The following is a 26,725-nucleotide window of genomic DNA, read 5'->3' as shown; positions in this document are numbered from 1 at the left end:
CTCTTGAGTGAATATATGCGTTGAGGATGTCTAAGTAAAAATCTTGAAAATTGGAGAACCACTTGTTGTAGTAGAATAGCATGGCGTTGAATCTGGAATTGAATGCCGAGATGTCGAGGCTCATGTAGACATCGTGGTTGGTGAAGTAGCAAAACTTGCAAAGTAGCGGCAATTGAGTTTGCGGGTCCAGAAGACAATGTAGATGAAGTCGCTCCACCATGGTGACAAAGTTGAATAGTCGTGATGAAGTGAATACAAGTTAGTGGCAACAGAAGCAAACCGGTAGCGAAGACGTGTAGTTGTGAAGATAGATACTCCAGTCGGTTGAGTGGCAACATAATAGGCTAGCCATGAAAGCGAAGACACCATGGGCGGCGGCGAAGGCAAACCGGCGATGACGATGACGCCAGTCAATGATGACAAAGACGCACAGCGTGGAGGCGAACAAGCCAGTCGACGTCAGACAAAGCGGCCAGTAATGAAGATGATGTTGTCCATCAGTAGTGGTAGCAGCATAAATGAGCCGTAGAGGCGAGGACACCAGTCAACAGCAGACGAGACGACCGGCGGTGAAGACGATAAAGCCAATCAACAGTGGTAGAATCATGTAGCCATGGAAGTGAAAAAACCAGTCGGCAGCAGACGTAGACAGCTTGCGTTGAAGATGATGATGCCTATTAGCGGTGGCGGCGACATGGCCAACCGTGAAGACGATAGCACCAGTAGGCATCATACGAGGCAGCCGGTCAGTGAAGATGTAGACGTCCAACAACGGCAACATAATAGGCCAGCCGTGCAGGCAGAAACACCAGTCGGCGGCGAACGAGGCGGTCGGTCGGTGAAGACGTAGACACCCAACAACGGCAGCATAATAGGCCAGCCGTGCAGGCGGAGACACCAGTCGGCGGCGGTGAAGGCAAGCCGGTGGTGAAGACGTAGACGCCCAACAATGGTGGTGTGACCAACCAACTATATAGGCGAAGACACCAGTTGGCGGCGGACGAGGCGGCCGGTCGGTGAAGACAACGACGCCCAACAACGGTGGTGTGACCACCCAACCGTATAGGCGAGGACACCAGTCGGCGGCGACGACGGCAAGCCGGTGGTGATGTTCTGACTGATCCATTCTTGGAGCGTAGGAGATAAAGCCATGAATCCCTTTTATGCATATCTAGATCTGGATCCTGCAGAACAAACATATAGGATGAGTAGTATCTGATATAAATATAATACTCAAGGAAAATTCAAGTATTTTAAAATATATTTATAAATATGTATTGCTCCTCTTATCAATTTTGATTTCCCCGAGCGGATGACTCCTTACATTTAAACACTATGCCCGACTAGTCATAGCCCCCAAGCACTGGGAGTCGGCCTAGTCACTTCCCAAACATGCATACGAGTGACATGAGTTCGTCATTAATGGAACAAAGTTTCACGGATCAGAGTTTACTACTCGGGTACTTTTGCAATTGTTAAGAGCGGAAAATAGATTCATCTTATCTCTATGCTTTTGATTTATTCCGAATAATACTTAGCACCTTGCGTTACTCGGTCCATCCAACGAGCCCCCGGGTGCTAGGAATCGGCCCAAAGGCAACTATCCATCGACAAACCAAACGGAAAGCATAGGAAGATAGAACTCCATAACTCGATAGGCACTTTTGTACTCAGATTATATCGCAAGCAATCAAGATAAATATTTTGAAATTTGTTGAAAAAATGTGATATAACATCTGTAGCCCCCGACTCACTACTCAATAGGGAACCAATTGATGTAGTGAGGCAGAGGAAAAGGAAAATATCATATAAAGAAAATTAATGATGACTTAGCTTTTTTATATTCCCTCGATGACAGCAGAAGTAGCCGATGTGGGAACGAAGTAGTCCATCAACGGTGATGAAAACACCAACCGTGTAAGCAGCTGAGGCGATCGACGGTATAGGTAAATAAATGCCCATCAACGGTGGTGTGACCACCAACTGTGGAGACGAAAACACCGGTCAGCGGTGGCGAAGGTGAACCGGCGGTGAAAATGTGAATGCCATAAACGGTGGTGTAACCAACCAACCGTATAGGTGAGGACACCAGTCGGTGGCGACAGAGGCAGGCCGGTGGTGAAGTCGTAGGCGCCCAACAACGGCGGCATAATAGGCCAGCCGTGTAGGCGGAGACACCAGTCGGCGGCGGCAAAGGCAAGCCAGTCGGTGAAGATGTGAACGCCCATGAACGGTGGTGTGACCAACCAACCGTATAGGCAAGGACACCAGTTGGAGGCGACAGATGCAGGCCGGCAGTGAAGTCGTGGACGCCCATGAACGGTGGTGTGACCAACCAACCGTATAGGCGAGGACACCAGTCGGCGGCGACGGAGGCAGGACGGCGGTGAAGTCGTAGAAGCCCAACAACGGCGGCATAATAGGCCAGCCGTGCAGGCGGAAACACAAGTCGGCGGCGGCGAAGGCCAGCCGGTTGGTGAAGATGTGAATGCCCATGAACGGTGGTGTAACCAACCAACCGTATAGGCGAGGACACCAGTCGGCGGCGACAGAGGCAGGCCGGCGGTGAAGTCATAGATGCCCAACAACCGCGGCAAAATAGGCCAGCCGTGTAGGCGGAGACACCAGTCGGCGGCGATGAAGGCAGGCCAGCGGCCAATGAGGTATGGATGATGATACATGCAAAAACAAAAAGTTACAAACATCAACATGTGGTTAGAGATTTGAAAGAGAAAATAATTGATATATAATTAACAGATCCAAACACATGGCTTGATTTGCAACTTGATGGAGAGGCTCTTATGACCATAATAAGCACTAAAGCACATGCACGATTGCATGTAGCCTATTGGCTCCTCCTGATTGGCCGGCCAGTCGGCCAGATTGCCATGCAAAACAAGAGTGATTAGGACTAGGGAAGTATAGAAGATATAGATGATTAAGGATATTAATCGATGCATGTTGTCTGCTATTTCATCGATTTGCAGAAGAAGTCGACGTCGGCCAGCTTGCCAGGGGTGATTAATTAAAAAAAATTAACCATCACCAAATATGTGTATCTGGCCCTGTAGCCGATGGCTAGCTTGATGGTCCTTCAGCACGACGCCGTCATCGGAGGTAGCCGGCGGATCTCATTAATAGAAGATCACGCGGACACGACATGAAGGTGAGCCGGTGACAACGGTTGATCTCAACAATCATGCATAAGGTAAACACAAAAGATACCCAGAGTTTAATCTGCGATTAATCAATCTAATGACGACAAATCAGATTAAAACAGACAAATCGGGATTGAAGATTCAAGCCATCGAACTCAATTAGATTGATCTCAGCATTTGTTCTGAAGTTGATTCCATCGCACTTATCAATGGGAAACTCGACGCTCCCCTACCTGGCGCGCCAACTATCGAAACATGAATTCGGCAATAATAAAAGGGGTAGCACACGAGACCTAAAAGTGGATGGATGTGGAGATAAGGATTTAGGGCAGTCCCAACCCTCCACCTATGATGGTGTCTATGGCATTAACTACATTGTCATGTAGGACTTTTAGCTTATATGGCACTATATTAATTAAGAGAGAGAGTGAAGAGAGGAAGAAACTGGGTCTCATGCAAGACACAGCTTCAACACGAGAACCTATGCACTAGACACTATCAAGTTTTGTATTGGGAAAGAATAGTGTCGTCATGATAGATGAAGAATAAATATGATTGGTAGAGAAGAGAGATGATGTATTTCTTAATGGCCCACTTTAAGAAACCATGGGTTGTAGAGTGTAATTTTTATTGTGATGTCTTATTGACATGGCACCATAGACACTGCTTATGGACACTATGGGTTGGGACTGCTCTTAGACAGGTTCATGCCCTCTCAATGAAAGGTAATACCCTACTCCTGTTTGGGGATTTGAATCCGCCAGATGTAGTATTGATCTGACGATCAGGTGTGTTCATGCTCCCTAGAGGGCCTCCTGCCCACCTTATATAGGATGGGGGGCAGGATTACAAGATAGAAATCTTAACCAATACGGTATCAGTTTCCTAAATCTACTTTACAATCTTATCAAACCAGGACTTTAGGTCGTTCCATAATATACAGGGAAACGTAATACTTAAGTCATGATTCGTTACATATTCCATAGATATAAGTTATCCCTTATAACCAGTCGGATAACCATGCCGTATGGGTATGGGGTACCCATAATCTCCACAGCCAGCTCAACTCCATTATCACGATATCGCCACGTTATCGCACTTTCTAGTTGCGAACCTCGGTATCGCTCTTTCAACCAGCGATACCAATGATATATTTGTGCAAAACCTTCACAATCCGGTATATTTTTGCAAAATAAATAGATGAACAGTATATTTTCAAAAAAATTTCAAGACTTACATGCGCACAGGAGAAGATAAAAGAATGGAGAGAACACAAACTGATCGTGCATGCTCGTGTGAAAGATCGATTATTTGATGAAGCAGTGTGCTATTGATAAATTTATAGGAAGAACACCGGCCCTTAAATAGCAGGCCCGATGAGAAGAGGACAAGGCCCATTTTACATCTTTCTCCCCTTTCCTCGGCTTGGATCTTTGATTTTTTATTTCTTTTTTGGCTAAAATTCGGTGAGATTAATAGTTTCGTCGCGGAAGGCCGAAACCCTAGCAAGCCACCCCAAATTCGATTCGATTCGATAAGATTAAGAAGGCTAGCCCGATCCAAGAAGAGAAGGAAGAAGCGATGTCGTCGTCTCGGAACCCTAATCCTCCTCCCGGATCCTCCTCCTCGGGGACCAATTACTTCCCTCTCCCCTTCCATCTGCAGCAGCAACCGCCGCAGCCGCCGCCGATGGCGATGGCGAGCACCTACCAGTACCAGCAGTACCAGCAGCTGCAGCAGGCGCAGCAGCTCTTCCAACGCGACGCGCAGACCATCACCCCCGAGGCGCTCGAGAGCGTCAAGGCCGCCCTCGCCACCAGCGACGTCCTCGACCCCGCCAATGCCAGAGCCACCGCAACCTCCTCCTCCGACCCTGCCGCCAAGAAGAAAGCCATCCCCCGCCGCGCCGCCGGCCAATCCTGGGAGGATCCCACCCTCACCGACTGGCCCGACAGTATGTCATGCTCCTAACTTTCTAATTTATTTATGCTATTGATTTTTCTTTTGGATCTATCTCATCGTGTAAATATTTACAGATGACTATCGCTTATTTTGTGGAGATCTGGGCAATGAAGTCAATGACGACGTCCTCTCAAAAGCTTTTTCACGGTTCCCCTCCTTCAACATGGCAAGGGTATGGAAAAGTTTCGACATACTCTCTACTTCCACTCCAAGATCAAGGACATTAAGCTAGCTGGGGGTTTTGAAAATTTACCTGAGGTAGCCTTAACTGTAGCGCAGGTCCTTTTGGGTTTTTTTCATTTATTTTTACTCCAAGTATTGTGCGTGGTTAGTGTCCTATGTCCAGATTTATTGGCATACTGGTTCTACCCTTTATGATGTCATACTTAAATAATGGCTTTGCATTGGTTGTCACTTTTAATGTTTGATCCATGTATGCTGTATAATGTATTCCCTTCCCAACAAATTCATAGGATATTGCAAGGGTTTAGGAGGAGCATTTGACATATATCTACTTTAGATAGGATGTCCAGAAAAAAAAAAGCCTGATAATTTTGCCAAACAGATATATGATAAAATGCAATTGTGAATATTGGAGCATGTTTAACACCCTCCAACTATAATAACTAGCTCAACCCTTCGCCCAAAATCCCTCTTCCCTCCCTCCCTGTGTTTGTTATGTTTTCTTATGTACACAGTAGTACTTATTGGTATTTCTTGAGGCTGGCCATAATTTGTACTTTTACCCTTTCTTTCAGGTTGTTCGAGATAAGAGAACTGGCAAAACAAAAGGATATGGATTTGTGAGCTTTTCAAACCCTACTGACCTTGCTGGAGCAATTAAAGAAATGAATGGTTTGAAGTACCCAACTTGTTCAATTACTGCCATTGTTCAGCTTCGTTTTTGTACTGCTACCTTATTACTTTTGACACTATTGCAGGGAAGTATGTTGGGAACCGCCCTATTAAATTGCGTAAAAGCAATTGGAAAGAGAGGACCGATGTTGATGCTCTAGAAAGACAGAAGGTTTGTGTCATTTTTCTTTCTTTGATCCAGTGTATCGCTCCCTTCGTATGCTTACCTTTGTTAGTACATTTGTCTTTCAGAATCACATCCAGAAGAAACCTAAAATGCCCAAGAAAAGTATCCTTCACAAGTAAAGCTATATTAGCCCTACTAAGCGCCATCCATGTAAACAGTAAGTTCCTTTATCAATATACATGCTAAGCTTTTGACTAAAAACAACTGGTGCTCTGGAAGTACAGACTGACATCTATTCTCTTACATTCCCTTAGCCAAATACTGGCTGTATTCTCTTGGCACATCATCTTTTGTCATGTGGGGCCAGACATACACACGCCGCAGGAGGGCGCGTGACATCCGCCGAGCGGCGGAGCGCGCAGCAGCACGCGAGGGAAACGCGCGCGACGCAGCTGCGCCCGCGCCCGCGATCACCGCGGCTGTAGATGGAAGTGGCTAGGAGAGATTTTAGGAATAAGTTGTTTCCTAGTTTGTTGGCCAATTGGGCCATATATTTCCCTGTACTTGGACAATTGAGGATTAATCAAGAATTACCACCTAATCTCTCCTCTACCTCACGTAAGCCACCGGTCTGAGGGGGATAACCTCGCGGTGAAGGACTGGAGCGCGACTACGAGCTCCGTAGTCGCGGTCCGCCGTCGTTGGGCGTCAAGGCGCTTGACAACCTGGTATCGGTGTCTCGTCGATCCACTTCTTCATCCACCGCCGCCCCTCCAGCCTCCACCACAGCAGCCGCCGGCCCCTCCTCTCCCACCACCAGCCCCTGCACCAGCCCTCCACCATCCCCTGTTTCGTCGTCCGTCGCCTCCACTGCCGGCGACATGTCTGAGCACGGCGACCTCAAGGCTGCCATCGACGCCCTCACCAAGAATGTGGCGCTCATGCAGTCGTCCATTCAGGCCAACGCCAAGGCCATCGCCGACATCACTTCCTCATCGTCCGGCGCCGGACCTCGGTCCCACTCCGGCGAGCACCCTCAGGATCGTCCACCGAAGCACTGGCGCCCGGAGTTCCCGCGCTATGACGGCAAGACCGATCCGCTCATCTTCATCAACAAATGCGAATCCTTCTTCCTGCAGCAGCGCATCATGCCGGAGGAACGCGTTTGGATGGCGTCATACAACCTCAACGACGTCGCCCAATTGTGGTACATGCAGGTGCAGGAGGACGAGGGCACTCCGAATTGGCCGCGCTTCAAGGACCTCCTCAACCTGAGGTTTGGTCCCCCGCTCCGCTCGGCGCCCCTCTTCGAGCTCTCGTCCTGCCGCCGCACCGGGACGGTGACGGAGTACCAGGACCAGTGGCAGGCGCTGCTGCCCCGCGCCGGCAAGCTGGATGAAGCCCAGCGCATCCAGCTGTTCACCGGGGGTCTCCAGCCACCGCTCAGCCTGCAGGTCCAAATGCAGAACCCGCAGTCCCTCGCCTCCGCCATGAGCCTGGCCAGGCAGTTCGAGCTACTGGCTGAGTACACGGGCCCTCCAGCCCCTGCTGCACCAGCCCGGGCTCCCGCGCGTGGGCTGCTGGGCGCGTCGCTGCCGCTGCTGGCCCTGCCGGCGCCTCCACCTCCAGCCGCGCGCGCACCGGCGGCCGCGAACCCGGCTGCGAACGCGGGGGCTGCAAACCCGGGGGACGGCCGCCAGGCCAAGCGGCTCTCCCGGGAGGAGCAGGCGGAGCGCCGCCGATTGGGCCTCTGCTACAACTGCAACGAACCGTACAGCAGAGGCCACAATCGCGTCTGCCGGCGCATCTTCCACATCGCCGGCGTGGAACTCGACGACGACGACAACGCTGGCCACGAGGAGCCGGCCACCGAGTCGCCGGTCTTCTCCCTGCACGCAGTCGCTGGCGTAGCCGCCCTCATCGCCCTCCTCGACGTTAGCCTGGGGCGCGCCGCCCTCATCGCCCTCCTCGACAGTGGTTCCACCCACAATTTCATCTCGGCCGGGGCAGCCGAGCGCACCGGGCTCGTGGTGGAGCCCCGACCTCGGCTCACAGCGGTCGTGGCTAATGGCGAGCGGGTGTCCTGCCCCGGCGTCATCCGTGCGGCGCCGGTCTCCATCGACGGCACCATCTTTCACATCGACCTCTTTGTTATGCCGCTTGCAGGTTATGATGTGGTGCTCGGCACTCAATGGATGGCCACCCTTGGCCCCATCGTGTGGGATTTTGCCGCTCCGTCCATGGCGTTCCAGCTCTGGGGGCGCTCCTTCCACTGGACCGGGGTGCTGGCCGACCATGCGCCGCGCCTCCACTCTACGGCGGCCAGCACATCCCTCCTCGACGAGCTGCTGGCCACCTTCGACGACGTCTTCGCCGAGCCCACAGGCTCCCTCCACCGCGCGCACGCGACCACCACATCATCCTCCAGCCGGACGCGGCGCCGGTGGCCGTTCGCCCATACCGCTACCCGGCGGCTCACAAGGACGAACTCGAGCGGCAATGCGCCGCCATGATCCAGCAGGGCATCGTCCGCCGGAGCGACTCGGCGTTCTCCTCCCCCGTCCTCCTCGTCAAGAAGGCCGATGGCTCATGGCGTTTCTGCGTCGACTACCGCGCCCTGAACGCCCTCACCGTCAAGGACGCGTTCCCCATCCCCGTCGTCGACGAGCTCTTGGATGAGCTCAATGGGGCGCACTTCTTCACCAAGCTCGACCTGAGGTCGGGGTACCACCAGGTGCGGATGCGAGCCGAGGACGTCCACAAAACGGCGTTCCGCACCCACGACGGCCTCTACGAGTTCCTGGTGATGCCGTTCGGGCTGTGCAACGCCCCTGCGACATTCCAGGCGCTCATGAACGAAGTCCTGCGCCCCTACCTCCGCCGGTTTGTGCTTGTGTTCTTCGATGACATTTTGATCTACAGCTCCAGTTGGGCGGACCACCTCCGACACCTCCGCGCCGTACTCGCCTCGCTGCGGCAGCACCGCCTCTTTGTGAAGAGGTCCAAGTGCGCGTTCGGTGTTCCCTCCGTCGGCTACCTCGGCCACATCATCTCGGCGGATGGCGTCGCTATGGACCCCGCCAAGGTCCAGGCGATCCACGACTGGCCGCAGCCCCGCTCACCACGCGCGGTGCGTGGCTTCCTCGGCTTGGCGGGCTACTACAGGAAGTTCGTCCACAACTACGGCGCCATCGCCGCCCCCCTCACGGCCCTTTTGAAGAAGGAGGGGTTTACGTGGAACGACGACGCCGCGGCTGCCTTCACCGCCCTCAAGGCCGCGGTCACGTCGGCACCGGTGCTGGCCTTGCCGGACTTCACAAAGCCCTTCGTCGTGGAGTGCGACGCGTCCACCTACGGCTTTGGGGCTGTTCTTCTCCAGGAGGCTCACCCGCTCGCGTTCTTCAGCCGGCCAGTGGCTCCCCGACACCGCTCCCTTGCCGCGTACGAACGGGAGCTCATCGGCCTCGTCCTAGCTGTGCGGCACTGGAGGCCGTACTTGTGGGGGCGCCGCTTCACCGTCCGGACGAATCACTACAGCCTCAAGTACCTCCTCGACCAGCGCCTCGCCACGATCCCCCAACACCACTGGGTTGGGAAGCTGCTCGGCTTCGACTTCGTCGTCGAGTACAAGTCCGGGGCGACCAACACGGTGGCCGACGCCCTCTCCAGACGCGACACCGAGGAGGAGCCGGTGGTCGCGCTTCTCGCGGTCTCGGGCAACCGTTTCGACTTCATCGGCCGCCTCCGTCAGGCCCAGGCGACTGATCCGGCCTTGGTGGCTGTCCACGAGGAGCTCCGTGCGGGCACCCGTGCTGCGCCCTGGAGTGTGGTTGACGGCATGATCCTGTACGACAGCCGCCTCTACATTCCACCATCCTCGCCGCTCCTGCCGGAAATTGTTGCTGCCATCCACGACGACGGGCACGAGGGTGTCCAGCGCACGCTGCACCGCCTCCGCCGCGACTTCCACTTCCCCAATATGCGCCGCTGCGTGCAGGACTTCGTGCGGGAATGTTCCACCTGCCAGCGGTACAAGAGCGAGCACCTTCACCCGGCCGGGCTGCTGCTGCCCCTGCCGATTCCCACAGCAGTCTGGGCCGACATTGGCCTCGACTTTGTGGAAGCGCTGCCCAAGGTGAACGGGAAGTCGGTGATCCTTTCCGTCGTCGACCGCTTCAGCAAGTACTGCCACTTCATCCCGCTGGCGCACCCGTACACCGCCGAGTCCGTGGCTCAGGCGTTCTTCACCGACATCGTCCGCCTCCACGGCATGCCGCAGTCCATCGTCTCCGACCGCGACCCGGTGTTCACTTCACTGTTTTGGCGTGAGCTGATGCGCCTCATGGGCACCAAGCTGCACATGACGTCCGCCTTCCACCCTCAGTCTGATGGCCAGACGGAGGCGGCTAACCGCGTCATTGTCATGTACCTGCGTTGTTTTACAGGTGACCGACCCCAGCAGTGGCTCCGCTGGCTGCCTTGGGCTGAATTCGTGTATAACACGGCCTACCAGTCCTCGCTCAAGGAGACGCCCTTCCGTGTGGTGTACGGCCGTGACCCGCCCACCATCCGCTCGTATGAGCCTGGTGAGACGCGTGTTGCAGCTGTCGCAAGGGACATGGAGGAGCGAGAGACCTTCCTGGCTGAAGTCCGCCACCGCCTGGAGCAAGCTCAAGCCCTCCAGAAGCTCTACTACGACCGGCAGCACCGCCCGGTGTCCTATCAGGTTGGCGACTGGGCGCTGCTGCGCCTTCGTCAGCGCACCATGGCGTCCCTGCCTCAAGCGCAGCCCGGCAAGCTGAAGCCGCGCTTCGTCGGTCCCTACCGCGTCATCGAGCTCATCAACGACGTCGCTGTTCGCCTGGAGCTCCCTCCTCAAGCCCGCATCCACGACGTGTTCCACGTGGGTGTCCTCAAGAAGTTTGTTGGCGCTCCACCAGCAGCTCCTCCACCTCTGCCACCTATCCAGCATGGCACGGTGACTCCAGAGCCGCTCCGTGTCCAGCGTGCTCGCTTGGCGCGTGGCGTTCGCCAGCTGCTCGTCCACTGGCGCGGCGAACCTCCAGAGTCTGCGACATGGGAAGATGCCGAGGCGTTCCACGAGCAGTTCCCTACCTTTCAGCTCGAGGACGAGCTGGGTCTCGAGGGGGGGAGAGATGTCATGTGGGGCCAGACATACACACGCCGCAGGAGGGCGCGTGACATCCGCCGAGCGGCGGAGCGCGCAGCAGCACGCGAGGGAAACGCGCGCGACGCAGCTGCGCCCGCGCCCGCGATCACCGCGGCTGTAGATGGAAGTGGCTAGGAGAGATTTTAGGAATAAGTTGTTTCCTAGTTTGTTGGCCAATTGGGCCATATATTTCCCTGTACTTGGACAATTGAGGATTAATCAAGAATTACCACCTAATCTCTCCTCTACCTCACGTAAGCCACCGGTCTGAGGGGGATAACCTCGCGGTGAAGGACTGGAGCGCGACTACGAGCTCCGTAGTCGCGGTCCGCCGTCGTTGGGCGTCAAGGCGCTTGACATCTTTGCTGGTTTGAGCATTGTATTATTGTTTGTCTTTAGCTTTATCATGTAACAAATGTTGAGTTTGTTATCTTGCACGACATCTCATGGAGAAAAAATTGAGGAAATAAAACACATCATAGATTATGTAATCCTTCATATCTTAATCATTAGTTTCCCTTATTAAGTCATCAGGTGGGTGATTATGTATTAAGGAATCTATACTCTGTTTGCCTCTGTCTTTTGAAAATCAGTGTCCTTAAGAGCAAGCCAAGCCACAGTTCAGATGGTTATTGTCTTTTTCCTATAAGTATGTTTTCTATCTTATTTCCAGTTGCATAGCCCTAAGGTTTGGTTTGGCATATCTTGTATGATCATCTTAAAGTCCAACCCGTTTGATTCCAGTTAGGACTTAGGACCAGGAAATTAAAAATGCTGTTTTGTTTATTTCTAGTTTTAGTGCATGATAATTTTTTTGTCAACTTTAACCCTTTTCAATGTGCACAAGCTGCTTTATCTGAAGTATTGTGTAATTCATGCTTTAGTGCTTACCATTGGAATGGGCTGATTGATGGGTTGTACTTGCAGTACTTTGTTGGGTGATGGGGCTCAAGAAAACTACTCTTACTGCAAAGGTTGTGGACCAGGGAGGGTGTACATTTGACTGCAGCTGTCTGTTAGCAGAGTGGTGCGTCGCTTCTAAGCAATTTTTCTTCTTACGACAAGCTGATGTTTACATCTGCAGGAAGTTTGTTAAAGCTGAAGCTAGTTTTGCTGATGTTTACTGAGAATGACTCCCTAGAATGGATGGTTTGCTTAAGGTGGTAATGATGTGTATTTAGATATGGCATTTGCATTTAAGGATGGCATTGCAATGTAATAAAGATGTTGTTGGTATTGTAGTTTATCTTATAAAGTGGCATCGCAGTACAAGGATTTGGTTGTCGCGGAAAAGAGCAGCAAAGCACGACCTTTGCCAATTGAATTAGAATCAATGCACTTTGTCATTGCATATTTGCATTGCCACACAAGCACTAGGAAATCATGTGAATCTGAACTGTTTGGATGACAAAGCCAGATGCTCATGCTCTCATGCACGGGAAGAAACAAGTAACAATAACATTTGATTTGAGTCGAGTGTAGCAAGGGACCAAAGAAATCAAAGAAGCTACTAGCTAGCTGGCTTAGGCTAAGCTCTGCAATTCAGCTAGCTGGCTGGACTAAACTCGGATCGGAATTATATTGTTGTTGGAATGATAGAATTAATGGAGGGGGGGGGATCAATATTCCATGGAAAGCTGACGCTGGAGCTTCTTGCTGGCGGACCTCCGTTCCGGCTGCGACAAGCTCTGGAAGCCGGATGCCCGGCTGCTGACGTTGACGGCGCCAAGCATCCTGGAGCAGAAGGTGGCATCTGTTCCTGGGCGGCCGCGCCGCTGCAGCAGGGACAAGTCGTGGACGTGGGCGTCCCAGCTGCGGGGTGTAGTGTGAGGAGGATGATTCGGGCAGTCGTGGTCGTCGTGGGCGTCCCAGCTGCGGGGTGTAGTGAGAGGAGGATGATTCGGGCAGTCGTGGTCGTGGTCGTGGTCGTCGTCGTACTCCAGCGTAGTGGTGGTGTTGTGAACCTGCAGGTGCTGCATCCAGTCGTCGTCCGCCGTGTAGGCGTCGAACTTCTTGTCGTGGCGGTAGTCGGCGGCGGCGGCACAGTGGCAGACCATGGTGGGGCTATCGGAGGAGGCGACGGACCAGCTGCTGGCGTGCGACTGCGAGGAGGTCCGGGAGGAAGCAGAGGAGGGGGACCCCGAGGAGGAGGAAGGGGAACCATGCTGCTGCACCAGCTCGTGAGTAGAGTGGGAGACGCGGATGCGGCGTCGTGCGTCGCGGAGGCGTTCGGCGTCGGTGAGCAGCGAGAGGACGCTGTCACAGCGCCTCTGCATGCAGGCACCCCAGTCGAAGCCCCTGTCGTCGACGTGGGTGAAGCCGCGGAGGTCGCGCAGGGCGGCAACGTCCGGCAGGAAGTCTCGTGGGACCTCGTCGGGCCCGTGGGTGAGCAGGAACTCCAGCACCACCAGAGCCTTGTACACGGGCCTCCACTCCTTCCAGTCGCCGGCGCGGGCCATCCTCCGCCTCAGCACGCCCGCGATCCTCCAGTAGTCGTCCATGTCGAAGGCGGCGTCGGCTATGCTGGCCAGGGTCCTGGCGTCGGGGCCCACTCCGCCGTCGTTGTTGGTCGCCTCCTGCACCAGCAGCTCCGCCGGCGTCACGTCGCCCAGGGCCAGCCGTGCTTGCTTGTATTTGTCCTGCAGAAACCCCGACGCCTGCCCCAGCAGCTGCCACCTCGTCGCCATTTTTGCTAGCTAGCTCCCGCTCGATCGCTAATGGTTATTGGTTGATCTGATGAAGAAGAAGAAACTAATGAATGGTCTTGAAGCATAGCTTGCTATTCATGGCATGCATGGCAATTCAACCAACTGATTATGACTTTACTGGTCGAGAGAGACAAGCGGCGGCGGCCAGGGTCGTTGCCAAAACCCAAAAAGCCAAGGAGAGGATCACACGAGTGCAAGCAGATGGAGCTCCGATCCATTGGCTATTTCAGGATCATCCGTTGCTTCCTGGACCTTAATTTGACCATGCATTGCATATTGCATCTGCATCGCACCGCCGTCCACCTTGTATATTGATGCCTGCTCATAATCGAACATTACAAGTTCTCCTATCATGGAATGGATTGTGTATGGCTCAAGTGATTGCCTGGTTGGGTCAGTCCGGCTCTTGCATAAGCTTAATTAGTTGCTACCTGGCACGTATTATCAATTGTTGTACATCATATCGATCGGCATATCAGATCACCAGCTTCAAGTGTATTCAGACACAGGATTATGGAACAATTATCAGAGGCTCCTCTGGATTATTTATTTATAACCAAAAAACAAGGGCCCCGTACAGGCAGTGACAATTCACAAACAAGGTTTTGCATTCCGGCCGGGCTGACCCACACAGAAGCACAATTTTTATGTCAAACATATATGGCCTACAAAAAGGTCAAAACCATCCCATAAAGGCCACGCAGCGTGTGAAAATGGAAATTACAACCATCAATGTGCTAATCTCTCTCCCTCCCTCCTAATTCCATCTAATCGATCTTCACATTCGAATACAGGAGGGTGTCCCTGGTAAGTGGCATATTCATAAGCAAGCAAACCTGCACAATCAGCACACCAGTCTTCAGAAATATTTAATCACAAGGATAAACTACAAACTGTACGGCGCTGCTCAAAATTATTATCCATTTAATAATTAGTGAAACTTTGATGAATTATGCTCACCCCAATGAGAGTAGAGACAAGAAGAATGATCCCTGTAATCCATGCCAAACTCTTTCTAACAAGTATCTCAGAAGAGGCTATTGTAGTGTTAGTTTGGCTTGTCTCTTTTAGCCATCTCGAAATGTGCAGTGAAGATGCTGGACCCACTAAGGATGGTGAAGCCTCCTTTGTGGATATTACTAACCCAACAATTTTTCCTGTATCAGAACATCGAAGCTGTTAAAACCAAAGCCAAAGCTCTGCAAATGTAAAGATTATATAATAGCAAAAGTAACAACTACAATACAATAATCCTTCAGAGAGAGACGGAGGCAGGTCTAGATTGTTCAACTGATTTGCCAGTGAGGAGGGGCCAATATCCACTTCTCTATGGACAATTCCAAAACATAAACATAACCAAATATAACTTTAAGCAGCTAGCTAATGTTACAGCTCTTAGTCCATCCCTCCAAATAAGAACAAATGAGAACACTTTTTTCCTTTGTTCCTGAGTACCGCAGGAGAATTTAACTTGAACAAACTTCAAGGGATAATGCATGTACGCATGCATAACAGAACTGAAGAAATTTTTGTCAACTTTACCATTATATGCTCCACGTAGTAAATCAAATGCTTTGGTGACAGCTGTCCGGACTACATCAGTTCCCTGCTTAACAATTTCTGTGGAACCATATTCTTCTTCCAAAGCCTACATGAACCCGTCAAATTAACAAGTTAATCATGCTACCGTAGAATCATTTGATGGACCAAGGATAAAAGGGTTCAGATAGGTAGGATTTAGGTGGAAAGGTGTCAAGGTTATTAGTACACGTTTGTAGAAATCAGTTATATCTTCAAACTGCTAGCTAAAAAAATATGTTTACAATTTACCTTAATGCCTTTGAAGTGGCATACTAATAACTCTGCAGGGCTCATGACACCTCCTGAGAAATCTTCATGAACCTGAATACCCCTTTTTATAGTTTTACGAAGGGAGATCAAGCTGGATGCAAATTCCATGTCTGCTTCCTGTAAAGAAATGCAAGTTATAATGAAATTTGGGCCTTGAGATGTCATAAATGCAAATGCGGTCATGTACTCCCTCAGTTATTTATATAAGGATTGTTTTGATCGTGCACAAGTATTTAGGGAAGATAAAGTAGAGAGAAAGTGTTATTAGATGAAATAATTCTTATTCTGATTGTCCACAAGTATTTAGGGGAGATGAAGAAGAGAAAGTGTTATTAGAGGAAATAGTTCAAGTAGTACATGTTTCGAAAGGATGAGAAAGCATACTGGTTGACATTAACAGATAATACATGAGCAAGAGGAAATAAATAACGTCATGGTAGGGTAAGAGTACCACACTTAAATTTACATGCAAGTTTTATATTTATCACCAAAAAATATTCAAATTAAGTTCTTATAGTTTTCGAGTGAATTGATACACACTATTACAGCCCACTTCAAGTAATAAATTATTGTTCTGAGGCACGGTGAGCAATCTCAACCGACAAAAAAGAGTAATAAATTACAATACCACCTAATCCAATTTTAACATAGGCAAAATTTGCTACATGATACTCGTAGTTTGCCATCTTTGCTACTGTACACCCCAAAAATGTGACACGACCATAGGACACACCAAAAACCTGGTAATTTACTGAGGGACACAGCGGATATTATTTTATCATTTCCAAGCCAAATGGCGCGAGAAACATTTACAACAGATGAGGTTGCCCTTGTGGCAACAGCTTATAATGGCCGCCACCATCAACGCCGTTCCTGCTGCCACCAATTTTATAGGTTTAGGGGAGGGAATGTGTCCTGGGTTTGGTTTGAACCACACCAAGTTGTGTTACAACCTGCTGTCCCAAGGGTCAAAATCGCCTTTTCACATGGTTTCTCCCTTCATTTGGCTCGTAAATGATAAAATAACAGCGGCGGTGTCCCCCAGCAAATTACCAAGTTTTTGGGGTGTCCTACAGCCGTGTCACGTTTTTTAGGTGTCTGGCAGCAAATACCACAAACTTCCGAATGTCCTGTATGTCATGGGCATTGGGCCTGGGAGGCCGAGGCCCACAAGCTCAAGTCCTAGAGGATGAACAGTACCACGGGTACTGTAGCAGTTGGTTAGGAGATAGGATAAGATTAGATAGACTTAGTTTGAGTTAGTTGCACTGCAATTCTCGCGATTTGTTGGCACGGAGTGCGCGTCGTTTTCGCAAGTGCAGGAAGCTACGCACGCAGTGAACTGCTTGGCGGCGTGGGGGGCAATGCCAACGGTGAGAAGTTGCATTGGCCTTTTCCTGGGAAGAAACTTTATCCACACTGGGCTGAGTTTGAGGAAGAAGGATCTTACAGCCGTCATGTGCATTTGAGCTGGTCAAGGCTATTTCCTAGCTCCTATTCAAATCAGATTAATTATGCTTCCAAGCTTGGGACAAGGCATGAAATCCTCCTTTGTTTGACAGCTTTTGGATGGGGCCCACCAAGGTTTGATGATGCCATCACGACCAGTCATTCCATAATGTTATTAGATTTGTTTTCAGTTTATAATAACAAATCCAGCCAAGATGTAAAAGGTTTGGATTTTAGTTGTTTTAGGTTTTGTTTAAGTCAGGAGAACCACATTGCAGCTCCAGGACGAGCTGCTCAAAAAGAGGGGTGTAGTGTCATGGGCATTGGGCTGAGAGGCCAAGGCCCACGAGCCCAAGTCCTAGCGGATGAACAGTACCACGAGTACTGTATCAGTTGGTTCAGAGATAGGATAAGATTAGATAGAGTTAGTTTGAGTTAGTTTCTTATAAGGGCCGAGTCATATCATCTCTATATAAAGGATGGATTATCTCGAGTTAAGCGATGAATATCAATTAGTCTAATCTATTCCCCTAATGTTCTTCTCCCCAATCTAAATCTACATCACTTCTCCAGGAGAGAATGCCGTCCGCTATCCTCTCGGCAGTAGTTATCGCGTCATGGCCTCGGGTCATGACACTGTAACAAATTTTGCCTTTAACATAAAAGAAATACATTCAAGAGGGGAAATGGTTGTCATTTACATGAATCAGCAGAGAGGATAGTGTAGTAATAATCAAGTGCTAGTTTACTGGCATGTTTTGAGGATAGTGTAGTAATAATCAGCAGAGAAATTTTGCCTTCTTTTGAGGACTGTTGTATGCGACATAAAAAAAGAAAACACATGCATCCAAGATGCATAGATGTGCAAATGAACAAAGAGAACCTATTTTGTGTATTTGTGCAATGGATAAAACGGTGCTGACCTTTGTAATAAGCAAAGTAAGACTTTCTCCACTCTCCAAGGGAATGATCAATTTGCCATCAACCTTCTCATAGGACCCACCAAGCCAGTTTGCCTGCAAAATTTGTTCGCCATAAATGCTATGCATAATGCCACTTCCTCCCTAAAGAAAGACGAACTTACCAAGTCAGTGAGATCACTATCAAAATACTCAGAACCTGAATCAACAGCTGGAGATTCATCTGAATGAACAATAACTAGATCATCCTTATCTGCAAGGCATGTGATAAATGAATTACAATAACAAAATGGCATGTTCCAAAAAAGTATAGATGTGCGCGCTTCCAAGATAAGAAGTTGCCAGATATTTCGTGAAACCTGTAAGCCCTGTAGCAGAATCGCTTAGACCATCAATAGTGGTTTTGAAGATGCTACCAGCTTCAGATGTGATGCTTTCAACGGAGGCTGACATATGGTGAAGAGATACATCAATAGAGGCACTAAATGAATAGGTGCAAATAATGAAATGAAACAAAACAGACATACCATGGAATCCATCGATTTGCAGCAAGAAAACAGCCCGTGGTCTGTCAAATGGGTTAGGGAGTAACAGCTTGTCTAACTGACAGGGGTAAGAAAAGTTGATGAAGGGGTTAAGTAGGGTGGCAGGAGACATGTAAAGAAAGGGTATGGAAGGTTGAAGTACCTTTGAAGAAGATTGTGCAGGTAGCGAGGGTGGTGGTGCAAAACCAAGCAAGACAGAAACAGCCGCAGAAACTTGGTCTAGTGACATTGAAGCGGCCTGTTGCAGAGTGATAGAACATGATGAACGGGAGATTTCACATAGAGTAATTGAATTGATTGTGCCGCCAAACTCATAAAGTAAATAACTCATAGGAATTATCGATCGAGCAGCAGCTAAGAAACTAGAGTAGCAGGAATAGAGAGGATTGGGGATGGGACCTATCACCTGGTCGTGGTGTTGCTGATCCCGCAGGTAGCGGCGCGACGCGGCATCGACGAAGGCGGCCAGCGCCTGCGTACGTACAGGGAATACATACATGTTAGAGGAGGAAGAGCAGGGACTAGGAAGACTTTGAAACTAGATTTTACCGGAGCAGCAGCGGAAGCGGAGGCGGAGGCAAGGGCGAGGAGCAGCGCCGACGAGAGAAGAAGAATAGCAGGGAGATGGCGAGCCATGGCCGCCATCGAGATCCGGATGGGATCGTCGAGCGCAGCAGCAGCAGCAGCACAAGGATCGATTGGAATTGGATCTCGCCGCCGCTCCTCTTCTCTTTTCGATCGATGTAGAAGAGACGGTTCGATGATTTCGATCGGAGGATTTCCCTTTTCTTTTCTGCGGATGTCAAACGGGCGAAGGAAAAGGGGATCAGGAGAGGACGCGACGCGACCAACACGACAAGTCCGCACGCCCCTTGTTTTCTGTCTATTGGGCTAGGCCTTCCTCCATTCGGCCCACTACCTACTTCCTCACATACGTCTTGGAATCGCTCAACCGCAAAACCTGTCCCCTAACTCTAAAAACCGTTGGAAACTACTCTTTCGGCGGTTTCGTCCGACATGGCATCGTCGACCCCGCTGAACGCCTAAGTCAGCACGCGGTTAGGGTTAAAAGCTTGCGCCTTCTTGGCCAGCCAAATCCCCACACACACAGGCCAAAACCCTAGCCACTAACACAACTACGACGGCAACGGCGTGAGTTGCAGTGACATTGACACGGCGGCGATAGGGGAAGATGTTCGTCTGCGATGGCTAGTTCACGCTGCGACTCGTCGTCGGCGTCTTCCCATTGACCATCTGGCTCTCTCGTCTTGTATAGAGTTGGGCCATTCGAGTACCAGCCAGCCATCATGTGCAAGTGCGGCGGCAAGGTTGCGTGGTGGATCTCGTGGAGCATCTATAACACCGGTCGGCGGTAATTCAAATGCTACAATGCCCGGGTAAGTTGTTTATTTGGTCACATTTGGTCGGTTGACTTGGATCTAGGAGTGAAAATGTGTTTGGGGTTTGCAGGATGGCGGATGCGGCTTCTTTGCTTAGTGTGATGGGCCGACGAGAGATTTAGTGAATGATTTGTAAGATACAGTTTAGTCACTCAAGAGGGAGAAAGAAGAGTTTGGTTTGGTTGTTCAAGCAGAGAGGTTGAATGCAGAGGAGAAGACTAGAGAGGTTGAAGCTGCTACACAAGAGTTAAACTCAGTCAAAGTCTTGGCGTGTGAGAATACATAAAAAATGTTGTGCCGAAGGACAGAAACAGTAGGTTAGAAAATGAGAGACTTTATCTTTGGATGGTTGTTTTTTTTTGTTGTGGCTGTGATGGTGTCAAGAGTGTGAAATGTAGGTTGGATCTGTTTGAATGAATAAAATGAATATTTGGAAAAAAAATGTTCCAAGTTATGGTTGTTCAATTTAATTACATGGCATGGCATAATTTTGGCAGTATTTCAAGGAAAATACTCCCTCTATCCTTAAATATAAGGGGTTTTAGTTGGACGTGGCGTATCCTAGTACTATGAACCTGGATAGGGAGTATGTTCAAATTCATAGTACTATAATACGTCACATCCACCCAAAATCTCTTATATTTTAGAACGGAGGGAGTATATGTTTGTTTGTCCAAACAGGCTGCGGGTGACACAACTGGTTGCAGTGATTACAATATAATTTGACAAGGATAACTGAATTCTCCATTTCAGAGGGATAAACAGCTAGAATGTCAGCAGAATAGTTAACACAATTTGGATCAAACAATAGGTAACGTAATATTGATCAGACAACAAGTAACATAATTTGAATCACGCAATAGGTAACATTATTTGCAAAATTTGCTACTAGATATCTAAAAAATATGTAATTAGCTAGGAGACACTGCAAGAACGCGTATGTGCTATGGGACACCGAAAAAAAACTGGTAATTAGTTGTTGGACACCCGCAGCATTATTTTATTATATCTAGAGCAAATAAAGAGAGAAATAGCTGCAAAAGTATGATTTTGCCCCTGCCTACCATGTGCAGCTCGCATATAGCTCCGGCATGGGGTGTGGGCGGTGGCGGTGGCAATGGAGGCTAGCGGGTGGTGACAGAGGTCGGCACGGTGCGACGAGGCGTGGTCGGCGAGCGGCAAAGGCCAGCATAGCGATGGCGGCATGCGGAGACTGACCGGCAGGGGGTGCCGGTGCAGCGGTGCCCATGCGCCTGCGTAGGTTTGATGGCAGTGAAGCATCGGGGCGTCATCTGTAGACTCACAGGCGGCGGACAACGACGGCATTTTCGAGTGTCTCTACCCCTCTTAAGGGCGTTGTCATGCCGTCCCATCACCTCCAGTGGGGCTGCCAGTGAAAACCGAGTCTCAGCTCTCTTTGAGACCTTAACGAACGGTGGCAGTGGCGTATTTGTCGCTCCTCTCCCTGGAGATGTCATCTAGGCAGCCCCTTACCGAATCCTCCCAAACAACTAGTGCAAGCTTGCTCTCTAGATGCATGTCCTCTTGTGTCAGTGCTCTAGCTTATGCAAGTTGGCCACGTCAAAGGGCCTAGGGGGAGAATGGTTCTATTCTTCTCTCTCACTCTCTCTCTCTGAATCCCAAAGAGGTGGCTAGAGTGGGGCTTGGTGTCGGTTGTTAGGGTTAGGATTTGGGGTTCTCGAATGTAGTTTCTTTGTTAACCTAGCGACGACCGGCCATGCTTAGTGGCGGTCGATTCGGTGCTAACCTTCTTCTGGGTATGTTGAGTTGGAGCTGTTGGTGCATGGGTGGTAGTTATTTTTTTTCTTTTTCCTGGTTATATCACATGGTTGTAATCTTATAATTTTTTTTCCTGCTCTATCAATATGAACTTCGCACTGTCTCGTACACGGGTCGTTCAAAAATAAATAAGTAAAACACCGCTTAATATCTTGTTTAGGCAAGAGATGTTGGATCTAAACTGCTTGATTAGTAGAATAATTTAGTTCAACAATTGGTCATGGTTACACTAGGGTCGTTACATAGAACTGGTACTTTTTTTTCTGTTTGTTTCTTCTATGTACACGACGTACGGTCATTAACTTTAATGTTAAGATTCGGGGGTAATCTAAAGGTTCCACTTACCATCAAAGTTTCTTTATGATTTCTTCGACGTAATCATAACAATTGGTAAAAAGAATTGGGAGGGGGGATTGATGTTTTCTAATTGCTAGTATATTGCTCGTTTTGCATGTCAGTGTGTTTTTTTTTTACTTTTAATATCCCCACCCAAAACGCCAAAGGTATTTTTGTAATTGGCTTGGGGTGTCTAGATCTATGAAAAAGAATTATTTAGGGTCAGTACACTATATATGTTGATCGAAGAAATAAATAACATACGTCGTTTTATATCAGGGATAAAGTTAGTACGTAGTACAAATTAGTTCAACAAGCAGACTGAAAGAGTAAAATGACGGCATCTAATCTTAGCCGTTTGAGTCCGGTTTCTTCTTCTTAGTGAGTCCTGACCAGTAGAACGTCGGCAGCAACAGCATGCCGTGCTACCTGTTTTACGCCTTCTTACTAGTGGCAATGGACCTTGCTGCTTTCAGGTTCAGAAATACTGCCCTGTAATTAATTGCGAATCCAAACCAAGAATTACAAACTACTTGTAATAATTCCAAGCAAATTTCTGATGAGAACACAGAAAAGAAAAATGTCAAGGCCTCACCAGCACGATGCAACAAAGCTGTGGAAAAGAACTCGGAGCTGGAGCGGCATGTATTCATAGTTTATCCAACTAACAATTGGCCAGAACTGCAGAGAGTAACACTCAAATTAACCATGTTACATATGATTATTTTTTATTTTGTCTTTAACATTTCAATGACAAAACCATATGTAAATTCTTTATAATTATGACATTTTTGGCCAGTGAACAACCATATCATGTCAGAATATACCGCGTTGTGTCAAAATATTTGCGAATACATTTTTCTAGGCATGGCCAGAAGGTTTAACTTTGTGACGGTTTATTTTTAAAAGGAGTCAGCTGCTTCAATGCTTTTTAAGAAATATCCTACATGATATGTGCGATTCTATATTTTTTGCATAACAATAACATATTCTGTTTTGGGTTATCTGCAAATTACTGCAGCATATCCAACGAACGACTCATAGAGGTAGGTGAGTGTACCTTCCAAGCTGTCAACTGGACAGATGCGTAGTCTTTCTTGAGCTTGCTCTTCACTTGACTAAAAGGTCTCCCTGCAATTCGTGAAATTGTTAGGGGAAATTATTTTCCATGTCAGGAAAGACCTCTTTCCACTCATAAAATTTTCAGTACTATCAATTTAATCAAAAGGGTTGTACCATAAATTTTTTTTTGTCATTCCACAATTGAGTTTCCATCCAAGAAATGGATGCTTAAATAATATTAACTAGATGATGCCATGCGCTTTGCTGCGGGATATATGTTAGATATTATAAAAATGATTAAATGATTTGGATTAAAATATTATGAAAATGATTTGAGAATGATGATTTAGCATGTGTATGTTTAGTTTTAAAATGAAATAAATTGTAGATATAATTACTATATGCTTGCATGTTGAGTTTTGTATGCTTAGTGGGTTGATGTAGCATGCTTGGCTTGCATGTTAAGTTTTAGGAGTGCTAATAAATACTATGTTTGTATGTTGAGTTTTAGATATTTAGTGGACATTAGCTTTATAGAAAGAATGGATTACATATATCTCTGCTATTGTAAAAACATAGTCGTCCTCCTACTTTCCCATCACGTAAACAACCAGCCTACCTAAAAAAAGCGTTTTCACGAGAAAATCAACCCAACATAAAAAAAACTAGATAAATAAAACTAAACCACATATAACCATTCGTCCGTATTCCTCCTAATACCGTTGCAAAGCACGGTCATACCACTAGAGTAAATGAAAACCGTACCTTTCAAACAAAGACTAGATACAAATAATGACGCGGAAAGAAAAACATAGCACTATTCTAATTGTTGAGACTGAGCTGGAATACCTTCAACCACCAGACCATAGTACATCATAAACATCATATTGTTCCATGGTGACGCAGTTAGTTGCTCCACTAAGACCTGTAGTGCAGAGAACGAAACAAATTATTAACGGTTGTTAAAATGGAAATGTATTAGCTGTAGGTTATATAGCAGACTAGGACGATTAAGCAAGCGTGCAGTAAACATATATACTACTCTTCCGAAGCTAGAGCAAAAGAGGAAAGAGAAAAGAAAAGAAAGATGCATGCCTTCTTGGCTGTAGTTTCTTTTCCTTTCTTTCCCTTGAAAAACCTGTCCATCAGCTTGTGGAGAAAATGGCCAAACGGTCCCGCATAAGCAAATCCATAGAGCTGGGATCATCATCATCAATGAGAAAAATTAAGAAGAGTACTGGTTGGTACTAATATGAAATGATATGAGTACTCATCAATCGGATACTAATAAAGTTGAAAATAACGATGGTATGGAAAGTCCTTGAGTGAGTGCATGTCTGAATCATGAAACGTGAGCGAGCGAGCATACATATGGAGTATAGTACTTACTAGTAGTGCTTTAATTTAATTGGTAGGTGGCCTGGGGGATGAAATGAATTAATGGATACTCCTATTTAGGATGGATGGCCAAATCTTTCTCTTGTGGATCAGATCAATAAAACTTGTTCAAGATATAGTACTCCTATATAGCAGGAAAGGAAAGGAAAAATTTCAGGCAGCAGGATGGATACCAACCATGATGAGGAGGAGCCTCCTGCGCTGGAGGTTGGGGACGCCGGAGATCTTCTGGGCGATGGCGTCGCTGCAGCCGGCGAGAACGCCGGAGGTGATGGCCTTGGTGCGCAGCGGGTGGGCTTGGAGCTGCCGCATGTACGCCTGCCCCGCCATAGCCACCACATCAGACATCGTCGATCGATCCTAGCTAGGCTTGGATGCTCTCCTCCTCCTCTGACCAGATTTGCAACAACTACTACGAGTAGTCTAATACTCCACTACTCAGCTGCTGGCCTGGTCAATAGTACTAATTGGCAGCTACGACGCCGGGTGGGTACTGGGTACTGGGTTGGGTTGGTGGCTGCATCAAATTAGTGAGATTGGATCGATCGCAATGACTTCCATTTTCCCTGTCGCCTTCCTTCTTTATTTCATTCATTCAAGTAATCGAGAAAATTATGCAAGCTCGCTTTTGAATAATACTTCTCTACTGTCTTTTCTACCATTAGTCGATTCTACTGGATTACTTTAGTCAAACTCTCCTATAGTTTCTTCTTCTTCCTCCTTGGACTTCCTGTTTGCCTTACGCACGTTTTACAGTCCACGGACGGAGTCAACGGGCAGGCCACTCACAATTTACCCACCCCATGCGTTGGAACTTGTTGCGAAATTTCTTGCTAAGCAAATTTTGCAAAATTTAATTATGGTCGACAAAAGTGGGATGGTTGTTCCTGGAGGGAGAGTGGTTGGATGTAGAATGAAGAAAAATTAAATGAAAATTGATTGATGAAAAATGTAGAATAAGTAGTATCGTGAATAGTGCTAAAAATATTTAAAATATGGAACAAAGTTTGACATCGTAGAAATATTCATATTCACTTTGTATTTAAAATTTGTTTCCAAATAAGTTACCTCTTTTTAAAAAAAACGTAGTGCAAATGCATGTGCTCGTAACACGCGCACACTCACTTTATAAACGTACACATACACATTATGTGATCAGTATATTTCAATATTAACAAAGTTATCACGAACGTCTAGTTGTCGACATATGCTTTTAAACTACTAGCGTCTCATTAATCACCTACCATTTAAATTTATTCTTGTCTTAATCCCAATTACCCTCCTCGTACTCACAAATAACCATGGACATCTAAATCATTTACCTCTATTCCCTCATAATTTAGGCCATAAGTGATAAAGTGGTCATTTATATTTTGGAATAGAGAAAATGCCTTCTGTTGGGATACGCGTAGGCTACGATAGCATAAATCAAAATTTTCTATCGCGTAAACCAGGAACCATGCAAGTATTAGATCATAGATCGTTATCACTCGACGCGCTGCGCAGCGGAAAAAGGCGCTAAGAAGTCGAAGGAATTCTCACAAAGTAGCGCGCATCGATGTAGAGGAAGTAGTCGATCGCACCGGCTCGACCTTCTCCTCCTCGTGCGTTCTTCTCGCTGTACTCCCACGCCGATCAACACTGCAAACCAGCGGCGCCTCTACCGGTATCCACACGTACAGGGACAGAACGCCACACGCAGATGTGCTAGCGCCAGCGCGCGACTAGGGTTTTGCTCGGGGAGGGAAGTGACTGCTAGGGTTTCTCACGTGATGCAATACCTCCGCCGGTCACACCCCTCACAAATATATAGGATCCATCACTCGGGCCTCCAAAGCCCGTAGAACTCCTACTTGGATCCCTATCCGAATTAAACTCATATTGTATCTCCATCCAAACCCCTTATTCCGGCCCATTAAGCGTGCGACCCTATAGGTTCATGTACACTCGGCTGTAAACTGAAAACTCATTTTCGGTCCACGCG

General features: G+C 48.3%; 4 protein-coding genes across 6 annotated transcripts; 1 reads left to right on the top strand and 3 right to left on the bottom strand.

Annotated features, from left to right (window-relative positions):
* Positions 1–4,626: 4,626 nt before the first annotated feature.
* On the top strand, positions 4,627–12,544 carry LOC4346363 (uncharacterized). Of its 3 annotated transcripts, none has more exons than XM_015794347.2 (6): positions 4,627–5,112; positions 5,195–5,292; positions 5,879–5,975; positions 6,062–6,147; positions 6,228–6,319; positions 12,200–12,544. In XM_015794347.2, exons 1-5 carry the CDS (start codon positions 4,740–4,742, stop codon positions 6,279–6,281), a joined length of 708 nt encoding a protein of 235 aa, XP_015649833.1. In that variant the 5' UTR covers positions 4,627–4,739; the 3' UTR covers positions 6,282–6,319; positions 12,200–12,544. The 3 variants fall into 3 exon arrangements, 2 of the variants coding, with proteins under 2 accessions (XP_015649833.1, XP_015649834.1); XM_015794348.3 differs by lacking the exon at positions 12,200–12,544 and adding an exon at positions 6,417–6,703; XR_001548222.3 differs by having other exon boundaries at positions 5,879–6,147.
* A 170-nt stretch (positions 12,545–12,714) lies between these two features.
* LOC4346362 (ENTH domain-containing protein C794.11c) lies at positions 12,715–14,135 on the bottom strand. The gene has a single exon (XM_015794346.3). The coding sequence runs from the start codon at positions 13,957–13,959 to the stop codon at positions 12,892–12,894; it is 1,068 nt and encodes a 355-aa protein (XP_015649832.1). The 5' UTR covers positions 13,960–14,135; the 3' UTR covers positions 12,715–12,891.
* A 356-nt stretch (positions 14,136–14,491) lies between these two features.
* On the bottom strand, positions 14,492–19,504 carry LOC4346361 (uncharacterized). The gene is made up of 11 exons (XM_015794345.2): positions 19,295–19,504; positions 19,152–19,217; positions 18,888–18,983; positions 18,728–18,803; positions 18,560–18,646; positions 18,365–18,453; positions 18,204–18,296; positions 15,811–15,948; positions 15,523–15,628; positions 14,941–15,137; positions 14,492–14,816 (listed from the first exon to the last, which is right to left on the bottom strand). Exons 1-11 carry the CDS (start codon positions 19,388–19,390, stop codon positions 14,748–14,750), a joined length of 1,113 nt encoding a protein of 370 aa, XP_015649831.1. The 5' UTR covers positions 19,391–19,504; the 3' UTR covers positions 14,492–14,747.
* A 3,029-nt stretch (positions 19,505–22,533) lies between these two features.
* Positions 22,534–25,177, bottom strand: LOC4346360 (peroxisomal membrane protein PMP22). The gene is made up of 6 exons (XM_015793072.2): positions 24,919–25,177; positions 24,439–24,540; positions 24,193–24,268; positions 23,342–23,412; positions 22,877–22,962; positions 22,534–22,773 (listed from the first exon to the last, which is right to left on the bottom strand). Exons 1-6 carry the CDS (start codon positions 25,087–25,089, stop codon positions 22,716–22,718), a joined length of 564 nt encoding a protein of 187 aa, XP_015648558.1. The 5' UTR covers positions 25,090–25,177; the 3' UTR covers positions 22,534–22,715.
* Between the last annotated feature and the right edge of the window lie 1,548 nt (positions 25,178–26,725).

The sequence above is a fragment of the Oryza sativa genome, chromosome 8, assembly GCF_034140825.1.
Source record: "Oryza sativa Japonica Group chromosome 8, ASM3414082v1".
Lineage (NCBI taxonomy): Eukaryota > Viridiplantae > Streptophyta > Magnoliopsida > Poales > Poaceae > Oryza > Oryza sativa.
Note: the sequence above shows the minus strand (reverse complement) of the source record. Positions and strands in the feature narration are given on the sequence as shown.

What these genes read in the sequence shown, in the direction of transcription:
- LOC4346363 (XM_015794347.2), top strand. Translation starts at nt 4,740, where the DNA reads ATGTCGTCGTCTCGGAACCCTAATCCTCCTCCCGGATCCTCCTCCTCG. An exon ending in CCTCACCGACTGGCCCGACA is followed by an intron (nt 5,113 to 5,194) that starts GTATGTCATGCT and finishes AAATATTTACAG; the next exon opens with ATGACTATCGCTTATTTTGT. An exon ending in CCTCCTTCAACATGGCAAGG is followed by an intron (nt 5,293 to 5,878) that starts GTATGGAAAAGT and finishes CCTTTCTTTCAG; the next exon opens with GTTGTTCGAGATAAGAGAAC.
- LOC4346360 (XM_015793072.2), bottom strand. Translation starts at nt 25,089, where the DNA reads ATGTCTGATGTGGTGGCTATGGCGGGGCAGGCGTACATGCGGCAGCTC. An exon ending in AAGAAACTACAGCCAAGAAG is followed by an intron (nt 24,269 to 24,438) that starts GCATGCATCTTT and finishes TCTGCACTACAG; the next exon opens with GTCTTAGTGGAGCAACTAAC. An exon ending in AGCTTTGTTGCATCGTGCTG is followed by an intron (nt 22,774 to 22,876) that starts GTGAGGCCTTGA and finishes AATTAATTACAG; the next exon opens with GGCAGTATTTCTGAACCTGA.
- LOC4346362 (XM_015794346.3), bottom strand. Translation starts at nt 13,959, where the DNA reads ATGGCGACGAGGTGGCAGCTGCTGGGGCAGGCGTCGGGGTTTCTGCAG.
- LOC4346361 (XM_015794345.2), bottom strand. Translation starts at nt 19,390, where the DNA reads ATGGCGGCCATGGCTCGCCATCTCCCTGCTATTCTTCTTCTCTCGTCG. An exon ending in CTGCACAATCTTCTTCAAAG is followed by an intron (nt 18,804 to 18,887) that starts GTACTTCAACCT and finishes TACCCCTGTCAG; the next exon opens with TTAGACAAGCTGTTACTCCC. An exon ending in TTACTTTGCTTATTACAAAG is followed by an intron (nt 15,949 to 18,203) that starts GTCAGCACCGTT and finishes ATTTCTTTACAG; the next exon opens with GAAGCAGACATGGAATTTGC.